Source organism: Bufo bufo, chromosome 3 (assembly GCF_905171765.1).
Source record: "Bufo bufo chromosome 3, aBufBuf1.1, whole genome shotgun sequence".
Lineage (NCBI taxonomy): Eukaryota > Metazoa > Chordata > Amphibia > Anura > Bufonidae > Bufo > Bufo bufo.
Window position 1 is genome coordinate 79507419 of NC_053391.1, and position 16770 is coordinate 79524188.

At 43.7% G+C, this 16770-nt stretch overlaps 1 protein-coding gene across 3 annotated transcripts in view; it reads left to right on the plus strand.

Annotated features, from left to right (window-relative positions):
• Positions 1 to 16770, plus strand: part of LOC120994584 — a 74857-nt gene that overhangs the window by 40809 nt on the left and 17278 nt on the right. For 2 of the 3 annotated variants that reach the window (XM_040423254.1, XM_040423255.1), the window contains exons 4-6: positions 11029 to 11148; positions 15009 to 15119; positions 16509 to 16637. In XM_040423254.1, the coding sequence (XP_040279188.1) occupies positions 11029 to 11148; positions 15009 to 15119; positions 16509 to 16637 (360 nt within the window). The remainder of the gene's footprint in view (positions 1 to 11028; positions 11149 to 15008; positions 15120 to 16508; positions 16638 to 16770) is intronic. The other variant, XM_040423256.1, reaches the window with a different exon arrangement.

A 16770-nucleotide genomic window follows, 5' to 3' on the forward strand; every position in this document is an offset into this window, starting at 1 on the left:
AGAAGCGTCCGGCTCCTTGTACTTAGGACTGAAGGTTGCCTGTGATAAGCGTGTCACGTGTTGCTCAGAGTGTCACGTGGCATCCCACATGTCAGGTTTACAAGCCGAGCCTCCGATTCAGCGCGCTGTCTCGGTATAACTTCAAGCCTTGTTGGGAAAGTGTCACATCATAGGTTGTTATTACTCCATATTGTAAGGATATCCTTTAGGGTATTATAATTCTGCCATACGCGTTTCGGAGCACCCTGCTTCTCCATCAGTGGCTAGTTCACATACCCCATACATTTGTGCCTTTTATATCCCTTATTGGGGTGGAGTAACGTTTTCTCATTCAGATGGATAAAAGAGGTGAACTAGATCTCCATATTGGTGTATATATATATTTTTTCATCTCATAGGAAAAATAGATTGGCTTCTATAGTATCATATATTGTATAAAAACTCTTATGTAAAGTAACAAAAAGCTTTTACCTATGCATAAATGTATAAAGACAATAATACAGAAAATAGAAGAAAATAGAAAAGATTAATAAAACAGTTATGAGGAACGCACTAAAACACATCATTAACACAGCTTTAATATATCTTCATCTATTATTTTGAAATCTCTTGTCTTTTATTTGTCTTTTTTTCTAAACAGAAGGATTTAAAGGTAAGGCAAAAAATATATAAAAGAGATCACAGACAGCATTCAGTCCGAGCCGTCGCTTCTATCGGGGAGCGAGACACGAGTGTTCTAGTCGGGGATCTCCTCCACAAAAGCCATCACTACGGTAAAACTGAATAGAATATCACTTTATAGGTCTGATACTATTTATCTTATGAAACAAAAAAAGGACAGATATGAAGAATCATGAACAGTGATTAGTGATTACCAAGTGCATATGATCGCGAGTAATGATTTCTGAAATGGGACTAACCATCTAATCTATTTTGATTATCAAATACTAAACCATAAATTCTATTATATATGAACTCTATACAATTATGAACAAGTGCCTATTTGTGACATTTTATAACATTTTATGAATTTATATTTTATTAATTATTACTCCGACATGACAAAGCTTTATGAATTGACACTTGGATATAATATAATCTAAGGCTACTATCACAGTAGCGGCATGGACCTCCGGTAGGCTGTTCCGTCGGGTGAACAGCCTGTCGGATCCGTTCTGCCGCTAGTGACCATGTGCCCCCGGACGGATCCGGCAGGCTGTTCACCCAACGGAACAGCCTGTCGGAGGTCCATGCCGCTAGTGTGAAAGTAGCCTAACCAGGTGGAACAGTGTAACTGTTGGATGAACGTGATAAACAATAGATACTGGATCGTGAGACTTTCTCCTGACTCTCAAAGATTTACTGTAAAGGACTTATTGATGAATATTCCAGCTACTTAATTTGCAATCTCTCTGTTTTATCTTGGCTTTTTAAAGATATTTTTTCAAGGAATATAGTAAAATATACAAATTTTCAACTGAACTGTATATTGTGTATAATATTGCAATCGCACGACATATTTTTTTTATCTATTAGGGGCCCCTTTCTTGGTGTATTGTGGTTTATTTTATTCTATTTTAGTTCTACTGCTTAATAAAATACAGCTTTTTAATAAAATTCTGGGTGATAGAGTGCCTGTTATCAATACTATAATTTGGGTAATAGCCAATCAAGTACCTCATCTGCGGATAGTTGTTTTGGGGTATTTTCTGCTCATTAGTGCAGAATAGAGAGTACTGGCTTAAAAAGGTAAGAGGTGTTTGCCAGGATTCGAGGAGTTGCTATTTCTCTTTATGGAGAGCGCCTAGTAGGCTTAAAGGGGTTGTATCATCTGGGACATTGGGGTCATATTGCTAGGATATGCAACCAACGTCTGATAGGTGTGGGTACCACCTCTGGACCCGCACTTATTCTTAGAACAGAGCTTGCAAAGTGCCGGAGGGTGCAGTGTGCATGCGCGGCCATCCTTTATTAATTTCTATGGGACAGCCAAAAATAGTAGAGTGGTGCTACCCATAGAAGTGAATAGAGCGGTTACCGTGCTAGCTCTGTGCACTTCCCATTAATTTCAGTGGGACTTCCGAAAATAGTCGAGCCCACGCTTGGCTATTTTTGGCACTTGCATAGGAATGCTGGCACTTTCAGGCTTCGTTCTAAGGATAGGTGCGGGTCCCAGAGGTGGAATCCGCACCTATCAGACATTGGGGAATATCCTAGCAATATGACCCCATTGTCCCAGATGGGACAACCCCTGTCACGAACTTACCTGTCCGGGTTCCAGCGGCAAGATCTCCAGCTTCGGGGTGACTGTACCTAGAAAGACAGGCTAAGCCACGCTCCATGGTGATGCGACAGCGTCATTAGCAACATGATGCAATTCTCTTTCTCCCCACAGCGGGCATGTGCTAGAGGACACTAGCAGTGGGGTGATTGCTCAGCTGATCTATTCCTGTGTGCTAGTGTTCTGACTAATGAAGTGCCGAGTCATGGACCTACCAGGTTCTCATCCTGGGACTCAGTGCTCTATTTAAACCCCTTCCTGGCCTTATAACAGCCATTGACTCCCTAGCTGTGCTCCTGGTTCCAGTTCTGTGTGCGTTTGCATTTCTTCTATTATTGACCTTGGCTTGGCTTTTACCACTCTGCCTCTTGTTTTAGTACTGTGTTTCTTGTCTGGTTCTGACTTCTGCTTGGCTATTTCACTACCTTGCGCTTTGGTACTGTATTGTCCGCTTGGTTTTGACCCATTTCCATACGACTCCGTCTCTGTGTGTTTATGTCTTGCACTTTAGCATAGTAGGGAACGTCGATTAGTTGCAGAATTGCCGCCTAGACCTTGCACTGCAAGTAGGCAGGGAAAGAGGGTGGGGTTCCACTTAGGACTCACTGTTGTATTCCTGCTAACTGTGGTTTCAACCCCTTTAAGGTGTCTTATAGATCAGACAAAGTTTCTCTGGGTTTCTAAGGAAAAAGATCTGCAAATTAGCACTCCTTCCAAAAAGAATAGAAAGCTAAGCCTCTGATATCCAAGTTATGCCTCAAAGCTTTTTTAAAGGACAAGCATTAAATTATACAGTCATGTGAAAAAATTAGGACACCCTTTGAAAGCATGTGGTTTTTTGTAACATTTTTAATAAATGGTTATTTCATCTCCGTTTCAACAATACAGAGAGATTAAAGTAATCCAACTAAACAAAGAAAACTGAAGAAAAGTCTTTTCAAGATCTTCTGTAAATGTCATTCTACAAAAATGCCTATTCTAACTGAGGAAAAAGATAGGACACCCTCACATGTATTCCCTCTTAAATTGGCTCAGATCTCACACAGGTATATCACACCAGGTGCACATAATTAGTAGATCGTTACTCTGCATGTTGAATGAGGCTTGCCCTATTTAAACCTCAGACATTTAGTTTGGTGTGCTCCTGACTGTTGAAGTGAGAGTGAGCACCATGGTGAGAGCAAAAGAGCTGTCAGAGGACTTCAGAAAAAAGATTGTAGCAGCCTATGAGTCTGGGAAGGGATTTAAAAAGATCTCAAAAGATTTTGAAATCAGCCATTCCACTGTCCGGAAGATAGTCTACAAGTGGAGGGCTTTCAAAACAACTGCCAACATGCCCAGGACTGGTCGCCCCAGCAAGTTCACCCCAAGAGCAGACCGCAAGATGCTAAAAGAGGTATCCAAAAACCCTAAAGTGTCATCTCGAGAACTACAGCAGGCTCTGGCTACTGTTGATGTAGAAGTACATGCCTCTACAATCAGAAAGAGACTGTACAAGTTTAACTTGCATGGGAGGTGTGCAAGGAGGAAACCTTTGCTTTCCAAGAGAAACATCGAGGCCAGACTGACATTTGCCAGCGATAAAGTTGACAAAGACCAGGACTTCTGGAATAATGTTCTTTGGACAGATGAGTCCAAAATTGAATTATTTGGACACAACAGCAGAGGACATGTTTGGCGTAAACCAAACACAGCATTCCAAGAAAAGAACCTCATACCAACTGTGAAGCATGGAGGTGGAAGTGTCATGGTTTGGGGCTGCTTTGCTGCAGCAGGACCTGGTCAGCTCACCATCATAGAATCCACGATGAATTCTACTGTGTATCAGAAGGTGCTTGAAGAACATGTGAGACCATCAGTTAGAAAATTAAAGCTGAAGCGGAACTGGACCATGCAACATGACAATGACCCAAAACATACTAGTAAATCAACCAAAGATTGGCTAAAAAAGAAGAAATGGAGAGTCCTGGAATGGCCAAGTCAAAGTCCAGATTTGAATCCCATTGAGATGCTGTGGGGTGACTTGAAAAGGGCTGTACGTGCAAGAAACCCCTCAAACATCTCACAGCTGAAAAAGTTCTGCATTGAGGAGTGGGGTAAAATTTCCTCAGACCGATGTCGAAGGCTGGTAGATGGCTACAAGAACCGTCTCACTGCAGTTATTTCAGCCAAAGGAGGTAACACTCGCTATTAGGGGCAAGGGTGTCCTATCTTTTTCCTCAGTTAGAATAGGCATTTTTGTAGAATGACATTTACAGAAGATCTTGAAAAGACTTTTCTTCAGTTTTCTTTGTTTAGTCGGATTACTTTAATCTCTCTGTATTGTTGAAACGGAGATGAAATAACCATTTATTAAAAATGTTACAAAAAACCACATGCTTTCAAAGGGTGTCCTAATTTTTTCACAAGACTGTAGGATAGCTATCTTACATCTGGTGGAAACAGAGGCTCAGCTTTGTTTTCTTTTAGAAAGGAGAGCTGATTTGCATATCGTTTTTCCCAGAAATCCAGAGGCGCATTGACTGGCCCATAAGTGTCACAACCAGACAGCTGAGAAGCTCTGACAGAAGCCTTTTAGAACCTCCTCCTTGAGTTTTCTTTGTTTTGGTTTTCAGTTCCTCATCTCGTTAGCATCTCTCAGCTGTCATGTGTTTGAACTGATTGCATCCCTTTAAATTCCTCCCCATAATGCAATAGTGTGCGGCTTATACAACTTCCTGGAGTGTGTGTGCATGCTGTTCCTATTGCCCAGTCTTCTACTAAGATAAGTGCTGTACTTTTATTTGTGATTTTCTGTTTTCTGGATCTCAGTTGACCCTGACTCCCTCCGTGTCTAGTGTAGGGAGCCGGTGGTCGTGTCCCCTCACTATTGTAGGGTGTTCAGCTGGTAGATAGTCGAGGTACGTGGATATGCGACCATCCACCTTTGGGGTGTTCGCATAGGCTGAGCAGTCAGGGAGAGTGACAGGTCTCATGCAGGGGTCTCCCTTTTGTTCCTTAGTTTTGGATCCAGTGAGTCATAGATTCTTTTGCTTTGTCTTGTTTCCTGTACACCATCCGTGACATTATAAGCCGACAAAACCGTCTCAAGCATGGATCCGGTTTCACTTTTGGCTGAACGCTTCCAGGGTCTTTTATTGGAGGTAGCTGATCTCCGTAAGACTTTTTCTCAGTTTCAAGTGACCGGTTCAGCTTGCGTTCATGGAGTTTGTTCTGAGCCTAAGATCTCGCTCCCGGATACGTTCTCCGGGGGTAGTGAGAATTTTGTGCGTTTTAGAGAGGCTTGCAAACTCCATTTTCGCCTTCTTCCCCATTCCTCTGGTGATGAGGAACGGAGGGTGGGGATCATTATATCGCTGCTCAGGGGTAACGCTCAGTCCTGGGCCTTTTCGCTGCCAGAGGGGGCACGGCCCCTCCGTTCAGTGGATGAATTATTTTTAGCCCTGGGTCAGATATATGATGATCCGGATCGTATTGCTCTGGCTGAGTCTAGACTACGTCTGTTATGCCAGGGTAAACAATCCGCAGAGATATACTGCTCAGAATTTCGGAGATGGGCAGCTGATACTGGTTGGAATGATGCTGCACTCCGAAGTCAATTTTGCCATGGTCTTTCAGAGGGATTGAAAGATGCATTTTCCTTTCATGAGAGGCCTATCTCCTTGGACTCTGCTATGTCTCAGGCCGTTCGTATTGACAGGCGTCTTAGAGAGAGAGGAGAGATCTCTCCTTCCTGTGATACTCAGTCCCGGGACAGTGCAGCGGTCTCATTCTGTGCGCAGGGGTCTCAGTCGCTGTCAGCCCCTTCTGAGCAGGAGCCCATGCAGCTGGGGTTGATTGCCTCTGACAATAGAAGATTCAGGCCGCATAGGAGGGTTTGTTTTTGTTGTGGAGGTATAAATCATTTGGCAAATGTTTGTCCCTGTAGGAGATACAGGCAGTTTTCTGGGAGTAATAAAGAAACAAAAAGGAAAAAATCTTTTAAAAATGTTCCGTCTGTTACTATTGGCAGGGTTGAGGCGGAAATTGAAGGTTTTCCGTTTGCTTGTAGTTCCCGTTTTGTCCTGCCTGCTAGGGTGGCGCTAGAGAGCAAGAGCATTTTTTGTGAGATTTTTGTGGATAGTGGAGCAGCTGTCAATCTCATTGATAATCAATTTGCAATAACTCATGGTTTCCAGGTATGCACTTTGGGAAAGGATATTCCTGTTTTTGCTATTGATTCACATAGTTCACAATATCCGTTTAATTGTGAGTGATGCTCATGTTGAGGATGTGTCATGTTTCGTCCTTAGCGGTTTGCCTACTCCTCTAGTGTTGGGGCTACCCTGGCTCACTAAACATAACCCCACCATTGATTGGCAAGCTAGGCAAATAAATGGTTGGAGTGACTTTTGCAGAGAGAATTGCCTCACGACATCTGTTTCTGAGGTTTCTACTAAGACTGTACCACCTTTCCTCTCTGAATTTTCGGATGTCTTCTCTGAGAGTGGAGTTCAGGATTTGCCCCCGCACAGGGAGTACGATTGCCCTATTAATCTCATCCCAGGCGCCAAGCTGCCTAAATCTCGTTTATACAATCTTTCCCAACCTGAGAGGGTCGCTATGCGTGCTTATATCTCTGAGAGTCTGAGAAAAGGACACATATGACCCTCGAAGTCACCTGTTGCCGCTGGTTTTTTCTTTGTTAAGAAGAAAGATGGTTCTTTAAGACCTTGTCTGGATTTCAGGGAGCTGAACAGTATCACTATTCGTGACCCTTATCCGCTTCCTCTGATCCCGGACCTGTTTAACCAGGTTGTTGGGGCTAAAGTCTTTTCCAAATTAGACCTAAGAGGGGCATACAACTTGGTCAGGGTCAGAGAAGGAGACGAATGGAAGACGACCTTCAATACCCCTGAGGGCCATTTTGAGAATTTGGTTATGCCTTTTGGTTTGATGAATGCCCCAGCCGTTTTTCAGCATTTCGTGAACAGCATTTTTTATCATTTAATGGGAAAATTTGTATTAGTGTATTTGGATGACATTTTGATTTTTTCTCCTGATTTCAAAACTCATAAGGAACACTTACGTCAGGTCTTGCTCATCCTGCAGGAGAATAAATTATACGCGAAACTGGAAAAATGTGTGTTTGCGGTTCCAGAGGTTCAATTTCTGGGGTTTCTTCTCTCCGCTTCTGGTTTTCGCATGGACCCCGAGAAGGTCCGCGCTGTGCTTGAGTGGGAGCTTCCTGAGAATCAGAAGGCGCTGATGCGTTTTTTGGGCTTTGCCATTTATTACAGGAAGTTTATTTTGAATTATTCCTCTGTTGTTAAACCACTCACTGATATGACCAGAAAGGGGGTAGATTTTTCTTCCTGGTCGGTAGAGGCGCGTAAGGCCTTTTCTAATATCAAGGAGAGTTTTGCTTCCGCTCCCATCCTGGTACAACCTGATATTTCTTTACCCTTCATAGTTGAGGTTGATGCTTCAGAGGTAGGTGTGGGTGCGGTCTTGTCTCAGGGTTCCTCTCCTGCCAAATGGCGACCGTGTGCCTTTTTCTCGAAGAAACTCTCCTCCGCAGAGAGAAATTACGCTGTGGGAGATAGGGAATTGTTGGCCATCAAGTTGGCTTTTGAGGAATGGCGCCATTGGCTAGAGGGAGCCAGACACCCTATTACCGTGTTTACTGACCATAAAAATCTGGCCTACTTGGAGTCAGCCAAGCGTCTGAACCCGAGACAGGCCAGATGGTCTTTGTTCTTTTCAAGGTTTAATTTTGTTGTCACGTTCCGCCCTGGGGTTAAGAATGTGAAGGCAGATGCCCTGTCACGTTGTTTTCCGGGAGGTGGGAATTTTGAAGACCCGGGTCCCATTTTGGCTGAAGGTGTGGTGGTCTCTGCTCTTTTTCCTGAATTGGAGGCAGAGGTGCAGGCAGCCCAGTCGGAGGCTCCTGATCTTTGTCCTCCTGGGAGGTTGTTTGTGCCTCTCGCTTTGAGACACAAGATTTTTAAGGAACACCACGATACGGTCCTTGCTGGGCACCCGGGGGCAAGAGCCACACTGGATCTCATCGCTCGGAGATTCTGGTGGCCTGCGCTTCGTAAGTCGGTTGAGGGTTTTGTGGCAGCCTGCGAGACTTGCGCTCATGCCAAAGTCCCTCATTCACGGCCATCAGGTCCTCTCCTTCCCTTACCCATTCCTTCCCATCCTTGGACACATCTGTCCATGGACTTCATAACGGACCTGCCTCGTTCCTCGGGGAAGACTGTGATTCTGGTGGTGGTGGACCGTTTTAGCAAAATGGTGCATTTCATCCCCTTTCCTGGTTTGCCCAATGCTAAGACGCTGGCGCAGGCATTTATTGATCACATTGTCAAATTGCATGGTATTCCTTCAGACATAGTCTCTGATAGGGGCACGCAGTTTGTTTCCAGATTCTGGAAGGCTTTCTGTTCTCGATTGGGGGTTCGGTTGTCATTTTCTTCTGCTTTCCACCCGCAGTCGAATGGCCAGACAGAGCGCGTCAATCAGAATCTGGAGACATATCTGCGCTGTTTTGTGGCGGAGAATCAGGAGGATTGGTGTTCTTTTTTGTCCCTTGCTGAGTTTGCTTTAAATAACCGTCGTCAGGAGTCCTCTGATAAGTCACCATTTTTTGGTGCATATGGGTTTCATCCGCAGTTTGGGACTTTCTCGGGAGAGGGGTCTTCTGGTTTACCTGATGAGGACAGATTCTCCTCGTCTTTGTCATCTATTTGGCAAAAGATTCAGGATAATCTAAAGAGCATGAGTGAGAGATATAAGCGTGTGGCGGATAAGAGACGTGTGCCTGGTCCGGACCTGAATGTTGGTGATCTGGTGTGGTTGTCTACCAAGAATATCAAATTGAAGGTTCCCTCCTGGAAGTTGGGTCCTAGGTTTATTGGGCCTTACAAGATCCTGTCTGTCATCAATCCTGTTGCCTACCGTCTTGATCTTCCTCAGACTTGGAAGATCCATAATGTTTTTTATAAGTCCTTATTGAAACCTTATGTTCAACCCATTGTACCCTCGCCTTTGCCTCCTCCTCCGATTATGGTTGATGGGAATCTTGAATTTCAGGTCTCTAGGATTGTGGATTCTCGTCTTGTCCGCGGTTCTCTCCAGTACCTCGTTCATTGGGAGGGTTATGGTCCTGAGGAGAGGATGTGGGTCCCAGTGACGGACATTAAGGCCACTCGTCTCATCAGGGCTTTCCATAGGTCCCATCCTGAGAAGGTGGGCTCTGAGTGTCCGGAGTCCACTCGTAGAGGGAGGGGTACTGTCACAACCAGACAGATGAGAAGCTCTGACAGAAGCCTTTCAGAACCTCCTCCTTGAGTTTTCTTTGTTTTGGTTTTCAGTTCCTCATCTCGTTAGCCTCTCTCAGCTGTCATGTGTTTGGACTGATTGCATCCCTTTAAATTCCTCCCCATAATGCAATAGTGTGCGGCTTATACAACTTCCTGGAGTGTGTGTGTGTGCATGCTGTTCCTATTGCCCAGTCTTCTACTAAGATAAGTGCTGTACTTTTATTTGTGATTTTCTGTTTGCTGGATCTCAGTTGACCCTGACTCCCTCCGTGTCTAGTGTAGGGAGCTGGTGGTCGTGTCCCCTCACTATTGTAGGGTGTTCAGCTGGTAGATAGTCGAGGCACGTGGATATGTGACCATCCACCTTTGGGGTGTTCGCATAGGCTGAGCAGTCAGGGAGAGTGACAGGTCTCATGCAGGGGTCTCCCTTTTGTTCCTTAGTTTTGGATCCAGTGAGTCATAGATTCTTTTGCTTTGTCTTGTTTCCTGTACACCATCCGTGACAATAAGACTTCTTACACCTAGTGGGTGCTCTCCATTAGGATAATAATACCCCCTGAATACTATTCTTATTTTGTTATTTTTGACCATTTGGTGATTTTGGTTAAAGATTTTAAATGGTGGAACTTCTTTAAAGTCAGATTATTGGAATGGTCCATTGGAAATGGTCTGGGAGCTTCCATCACATAGTAACCTTCACCACCTGTTTTCTTTCAAATATTGTTTTCAAAGTATTTTCACGTAAAACTCAATAATTTGGTGACCCACATTTACTAATGTGAGCGCACCTAGATTTTGGTGTAAATGTAGCACCATTTGGCACATTCGGGTTTACAGTAGTTATCTGTGTCTTTTCTGAAAGGGGGTGTGGGTTAACAGGAAAAGAGCATGGTTTCATCGGGAAGGGAGTGTGGCATAAAATGCAACATTTTGCGCCACACTTGATTCACAATTCTGGTGTAAAATTCTGTTACAGTTGATATAGAGTTAACGTTCTATTAGTCCTGCTCATACCCTATAATTGTCCTATGTAATTGGGCTGCTGATAAACCAGCAACCGCTCTTTTCTCGTCTGATTTGTATCTTTGATCAGAACGGAAAATGCACGATTATCAGCAGCATATCTCCCTGTGTAATCAGGGATGTCTTGTTGATAATCAATTGATCTATTGCTGTAGCAATCATTCCTCCCCCATTCACTTTAGATCGCCTGTGTAATAGGCTGATGCAAACAAGTGCCGATCCATATGTTTATCATCGATCGGTGCTTGTCTTGCCCCAACATTCGGCAATCTAACAGGGCCTTTAGACAAAAGTGTCTATCACTGCACCCCATTTTAGCCAGTTTGATCCACTGTGATAAATCTGATGCCAGTCTATACCACCTAGTCTTACACCATCTTAGTAAATCTGCCCCATTGTTGTTTTCTACTACAGTATTATGTCAGCCATAGAATTCGATCAACCCCTTCTCCTTTGCAAACTGATGAGGGATATACTGTAACTGAAGGAATGAAGGGTACACCGCAGAAATCTCAGTCATCACCTGTCAGTAGGGTAAGTCTAACTTTAAAGAGTTACTGTACTTTTACACAATTTCATTTAATTTAATAGAGAATGGTGTAACTAGCAAATTTATAAATCGCTTATTTTAAAAATATGCGTGCATCCACCTGAAAAAGCTGCAAAGTTATGGCCACTAGGGGTCTCACATCCACCTAATTTGCAGTCCATTGCCCGTTGTCAGGCAAGATCCGTCCCTAGTAACAGAGACACAGAAGATGGTTTACAGGAAATAGGAGCGTGTCAGAACTAGCCAAGAATGTGAGCTTGATAATAAGAACTGCTTTTGAAGATTATAGGAGCCTTCTGTGTGCATGTCTGTAAGTATGATTTATCCCTTAAAACAAACATAATGGGAAATAAGGTAAAGGACGTCACAGCAGCACAGTGATGGCAGATTTCAGTGAAGGAAGATGCCTCCTGCTTGTGAGAGAAATTCATCTATCTGTGCAGATAAAACAGGTAATAATATGACTGAAAGAGACATTTGGAAAGCCCCAAAAGACTTGTTCCTTCACAGTTGTACAAAGAAGCACATCCTCTATGCAACCTTTTTTATTTTTAAAAAGCAGGTACGCTTTAAAGTAGTCACCAAATGTAAAGCCATTTATGATATTCATGCCTGACAGTAAGGTAGTGTGATAGTGTAAAATAATTAGGAGTCTAGAGATGAAGGGAAGGTTAGAAATCAGTCGGTAGTTAGCAGCACAGGTAAGTTCAAGAGATGTTTTTTTTTTATTTATAACAGAATCTTTGAAAGAGGACAGAAAGATACCAGAAGAAAGAGTGAGGTTAAATATTGCAGTGAGGTGAGTGATGATAGCTGGGGAGAGGGACTGAAGAAGGTGTGAGGGAATAGGATTACTGCTGCAGGTTGTGTGTCGAGAAGAAGAGAGAAGCCTGGAGACTTCTTCATCTGTTATAGGGTCAAAAGAGGAGAAAGAGCATGTGGAAGTGTGGGAGGGAGGAAGATTGAAATTGGTTGGGGACTGGGAGATTATTTCCTTCTGGATATTGTCAATATTATCTCTGAAGTAAGTGGACATGTCATCAGCACAGAGGTCAGTGAGGGCTTCTGGAACTTTAGGGCTTAGAAGGGCATGAAAAGTGTCAAAGAGTCGTTTTGGGTTATTTGAGAGTGAGGAGATGAGAGAGGTGAAATACTTCTGTTTGGCAATGTTGAGGGCCGAATATTTGCGTTTTCTCCATACAAGTTCTGCACATTTGGAGCACCACTGGAGAAAACGTGTTTCAGGTGTGTGCCAGATTTGCCATGTTCTATGCCAGGAGGGTCAGATTGATATTGGAGCTGCTTCATTTAGGGTGGTTTTGAGGGTATGGTTGTAATCGTTGACAGCCAGGTTTGGACTGGAGAGGGAAGAGATTGGGGTAAGAGCTAACTGTAGGGTGTCAATGAGTTGTTGGCAGTTAATTGCATGTAGGTTTCTATAAGTGTGAAAAGTAGGATTGTTGTGAGAAGAGTGAGAGGTCTTAATAGTAAATGAAAGAAGACTGTGGTCAGAAAGTGAGAAGGATGAGTTACTAAAGTTTGAGACTGAGCAGTGACAGAAGAAAACTAGATCAATTAGATTTCCCTTTTCTTGAGTGGCAGAGGAAGTAGGTTGTGATAGGCCAAGAGAGGAGGTTATACTGTAGAAAGAAAGTGAGAGACTGATGGGGAGATAGAATCATCAATTGGGATATTAACCCCATCACCCATAATAAGAGTTGGTAATTCAAAAGATAGGAAGTGAGGGAGCCAGGCTGCAAAGGATCCAAGAATGGGTAGGGGGAGCCTGGGGGACAATAGACAACTGCAACTCGCAGGTGGAATGGGCAGTCTGATAGTATGGATTTCAATGTGAGAGAGGGTAAAGGGGGACTGACCTGAAACGTGCACTGTAAAGAAAGTAGTATGCCTACTCCTCCACCATGCCTGTCATCAGTAGTATGGGAGAAGTGAAGTCCACTATAAGATACAACGGCAGGGGAAACAGTGTCAGAATGTTGAAGCCAGGTTTCTGTAAGGGCCAGCAAGTTCAGAGAGTGTGAGAGGAAGAAGTTGTGAATTGTGGGGAGTTTGTTACAAACCGACCGTGTGTACCAGAGCGCAAAGTTAAAAGAGAATGATGTACAGTGAATATTTATAAGATTTTCAGGGTTTCTATATGTGGCAGATGAGAAGCTGAAGATGTCAATAGAGGGAAGGCAAGGGTTTGGTAAAATATCCCCTGCAGCTAGTAGTTGGAGAACAGAGAGAGACAGCCAGTGGTTGAATGATTTGTATGGGTGTTTTTTATGCTGCACCATGGAGGAAAATGGGTCAGGGTGATGTATGAGGGTAAAAAGTGCATGTGAACTGAACATGGGTGAGGAAAGGAGGGGAGGGACTGATGTGGAGAGAAAGGACAGAGGGTGGAAGTTGTGGTTGATTTTGAAAGTAGACAGCTGTAACAATGATAAATGTAGCAAAAAACTGGGTGAAACAATACTGTAACATACCCGTCCTGCGTTTAACTTTGTTTGAGAAGCACACATAGCATCCCGGTCTTCTACCCTGTCTAATTTCCATGATTAACTGCCAGGCGCTTAGGCAATGTGGCGCTTTGGCAAAGATAGTGCTTTTTGGCTCGTTCAGCCCCTGCAAGGATAAATAGGGCCTGAGAGGGAGAACTGGAGCAGAAGTCTGGGATCTGTCAGCTAAATACTTACCTGTTTTTTTTTTATTTTAGGTGGATTTCAGGGGTCTTTTAGTTTCCTCCTGAAACCAGACAAACCTTTTAAGTGATTGTGACATGCTGGACTGCTGAACAGTACTCCAGCATTTGTGTACCTTATGTTTATTGCAATCTCTTATATTTTCCCACACATAAGTGTGGCCATGTATAATACTTGCTGCTAGGGGATACCAGCAGGGGTACCACAAAATAAGGTATTGTTTGGTGAAAGGCCTTGGATGTATCTGTCTAATAGTGGGATAGTCGGCAATCGTGTATCAGCAGTCTAGATGGGCAAGATATAATGGACATTGCAAGAGCCACAGTGGAAAACACAATGTTGAGACTGGACTGCACTGTGATGTACTGCACTACATATATGTATGTTGTAAACAGCATTGAGGTTGTGATACCATCTAGTGGCCAACTGCATTGTTGGATAATATATTGTTAGGTGCACAGGGCCCTTTAGTCACATGATCTAATTTGCAGGTTTTGGAGCTATACTGAGAGCTACTGTGTATGAGATGACAACTAGCACTGCCCTGCAGATCTAAAGTGAGAAGGAGAGAAAGTGTGTGCTGGAGAGAAGCAGCTGCTGGTGACAAATCCAGCCATACTCCTGCTTGTACTCAACTAGCAGTAGAGGTGCGAGGTGGTAGTCATAAGGTTACTTCTCCTCAGGGAGTAGGTTGGACACCATGTAGATTGTTCAGTACTGTGCTACATGGAGATATAAAGGGTTACTGTGGTTTTTGCCACATGTGAGACCAGTAACCTTGTCTTGTTTAAATGACACCTATGTCTGACTGTGTCCTTTCACTATCCTAGAGTAGGGGAGCCATGCATACAGCTCAGGGCCAAAAAGATTCTTTCTGTAAGGTCCGACCCCCTGACAAACCCCTTTAACTTGTCACATCTGATGTCCCATTTTCACTGTCCAGTACACCGATACATCCTATAAGACTGTTGATACCAACCTCTAATCTATTTTAATGTAGTTTACAAATGGTTTGATTTATGGATTTAGTTTAACATTGTAACATTCAGGTTTGCACAGGAGAGTTATTTCTCATTATGATATTGATCAGTAAAACCACACTATTATATTAAAATTGTATAATTTCACATTTTCAGCAACATAAGAATAAAGTCTCCCCGCCTCCACCTGTATATCAATCTACACATGATGAAAAAAGTACTAGAGAAGTGGTGACTTCCCTGTCGTCCCCGTCCTTAGCTGGCGAGGTAAGGCTTCAGAATGCAGTGTATGCTGATCTATACACAGATACGGTTTTCTATAGGTGCACAGCCATGTTAAACTCAAAGACAACCTGCGATATATCTGTTTCACTAACTACTTGCATTCTCCATGTTATGACAATTCTGGAGCATCTATTCCTATGGCTCTATGTTGTGCCATTCCTGTAATATTCCTGGTAGAAGTTCTGAATTACTATCAGTTGGCAATGAAGGTCCAGCTGGGTGTTACCATTTGGAGGTGCGTCGCTGCACAGTCTGATACTGACAGCATTGATATGATAGTGTCAGACTATGCAGGGACACCCCCCAACTGGTAACACCCATCTGGACCTTCACTGCAAACTGCTAGTAATTCATTCATAACTTCCAGCAGGAATAATAAACAAATGGTACAACATAAGAATAGATTCTCCAGAATTGTTATACCATGGATAATGCAAATGTTAACTACAACAGACATGTAAGAGAGGTTACAGTGTAGTGATAACAAGGGCACACCTTTTACTCCCTTTCGGGGCACTTCCTGGGTTTGGGGTTCTCCTGCCTGTTAGCGGTTCGGGGTTCCCTTGATGGTGATGAAATGAGGGGCGCAAGGCAGGGTCCCATGGCAGCTAAAGATGTCATTGCAGTGTAGCAGTGCGGTAAATAAAGAGGCCAAGGTAATAGTAGAACGGTTCTTTACTGAAGAATCAAGTTGAGGTACATTAGTTCCAGTTCTCAGCATGCATGGACTGGCAGTTCTTACACAGAGGACAGTTTCTACAGTTCCTACAGGTTACACGGCTGCAGTAGCAGTTAAAGGGGTTTCCCGGGATTTTAATATTGATGACCTATCTATAGGAAGAGAAGGCAGCGGTTGCGTGAGCGCTGCCTTCTCTTCAATGTTTACCTGCTCGCCATCAACATCCCAGCGGTGAACACTGTAATTACAAGAAGCCGTCCAATTCACTTCTATGGGACAGCTCTGTAGCACACACTTGAATAGGAACTAGCAGTCCCACTGAAGTAATTGGGGCGGCTTCTTCTAATTACAGCTGCTCAGCGCTGCGATGTCGACGGCGAGCTGGTAAGCATTAAAGTAATATATGAGGCTGCGCTCACCCAAGCGCTGCCTTCTCTTCTGACATCCGGCACCCTTGCCGATCTGATATTGATGACCTATGCAGAGTATAGGCAATCAATATTAAAATCCCGGAAAAGCCTTTTAATATCCAAAGATGTCTCTTCTCACACACCGTGTTTATTGTCGATTAGTGCTCGTCTTGCCCCAATCTAATAGGGCTTATACACAAACGTGTCCATCACTGCTCCACATTTATCATCCAGCCTGAGTCACTGTTAGTAAATCCGCTCCATTGCTGTTCTCTGCCGCAGTACGACGTTGGCCACAGTGTCCGATCATCTAAAAGATCCACTTGTCCTCTGCGAATTGACGAGGCATATACTGTAAGCGAAGGAGTGAAGGGTACACCGCAGAAATCTCCGTCATCACCTGTCAGTGGGGTAAGTGTGACCTTAAAGTGGTCACCAAATGGAAAGCCATTTATGACATTCATGCCCGACAGCGAGGTAGTGTGACAAGTCCATAGAATTTAGAAGGAACCGCTCAGCCCTCAGGTTTTCCAGTGTTATTTTC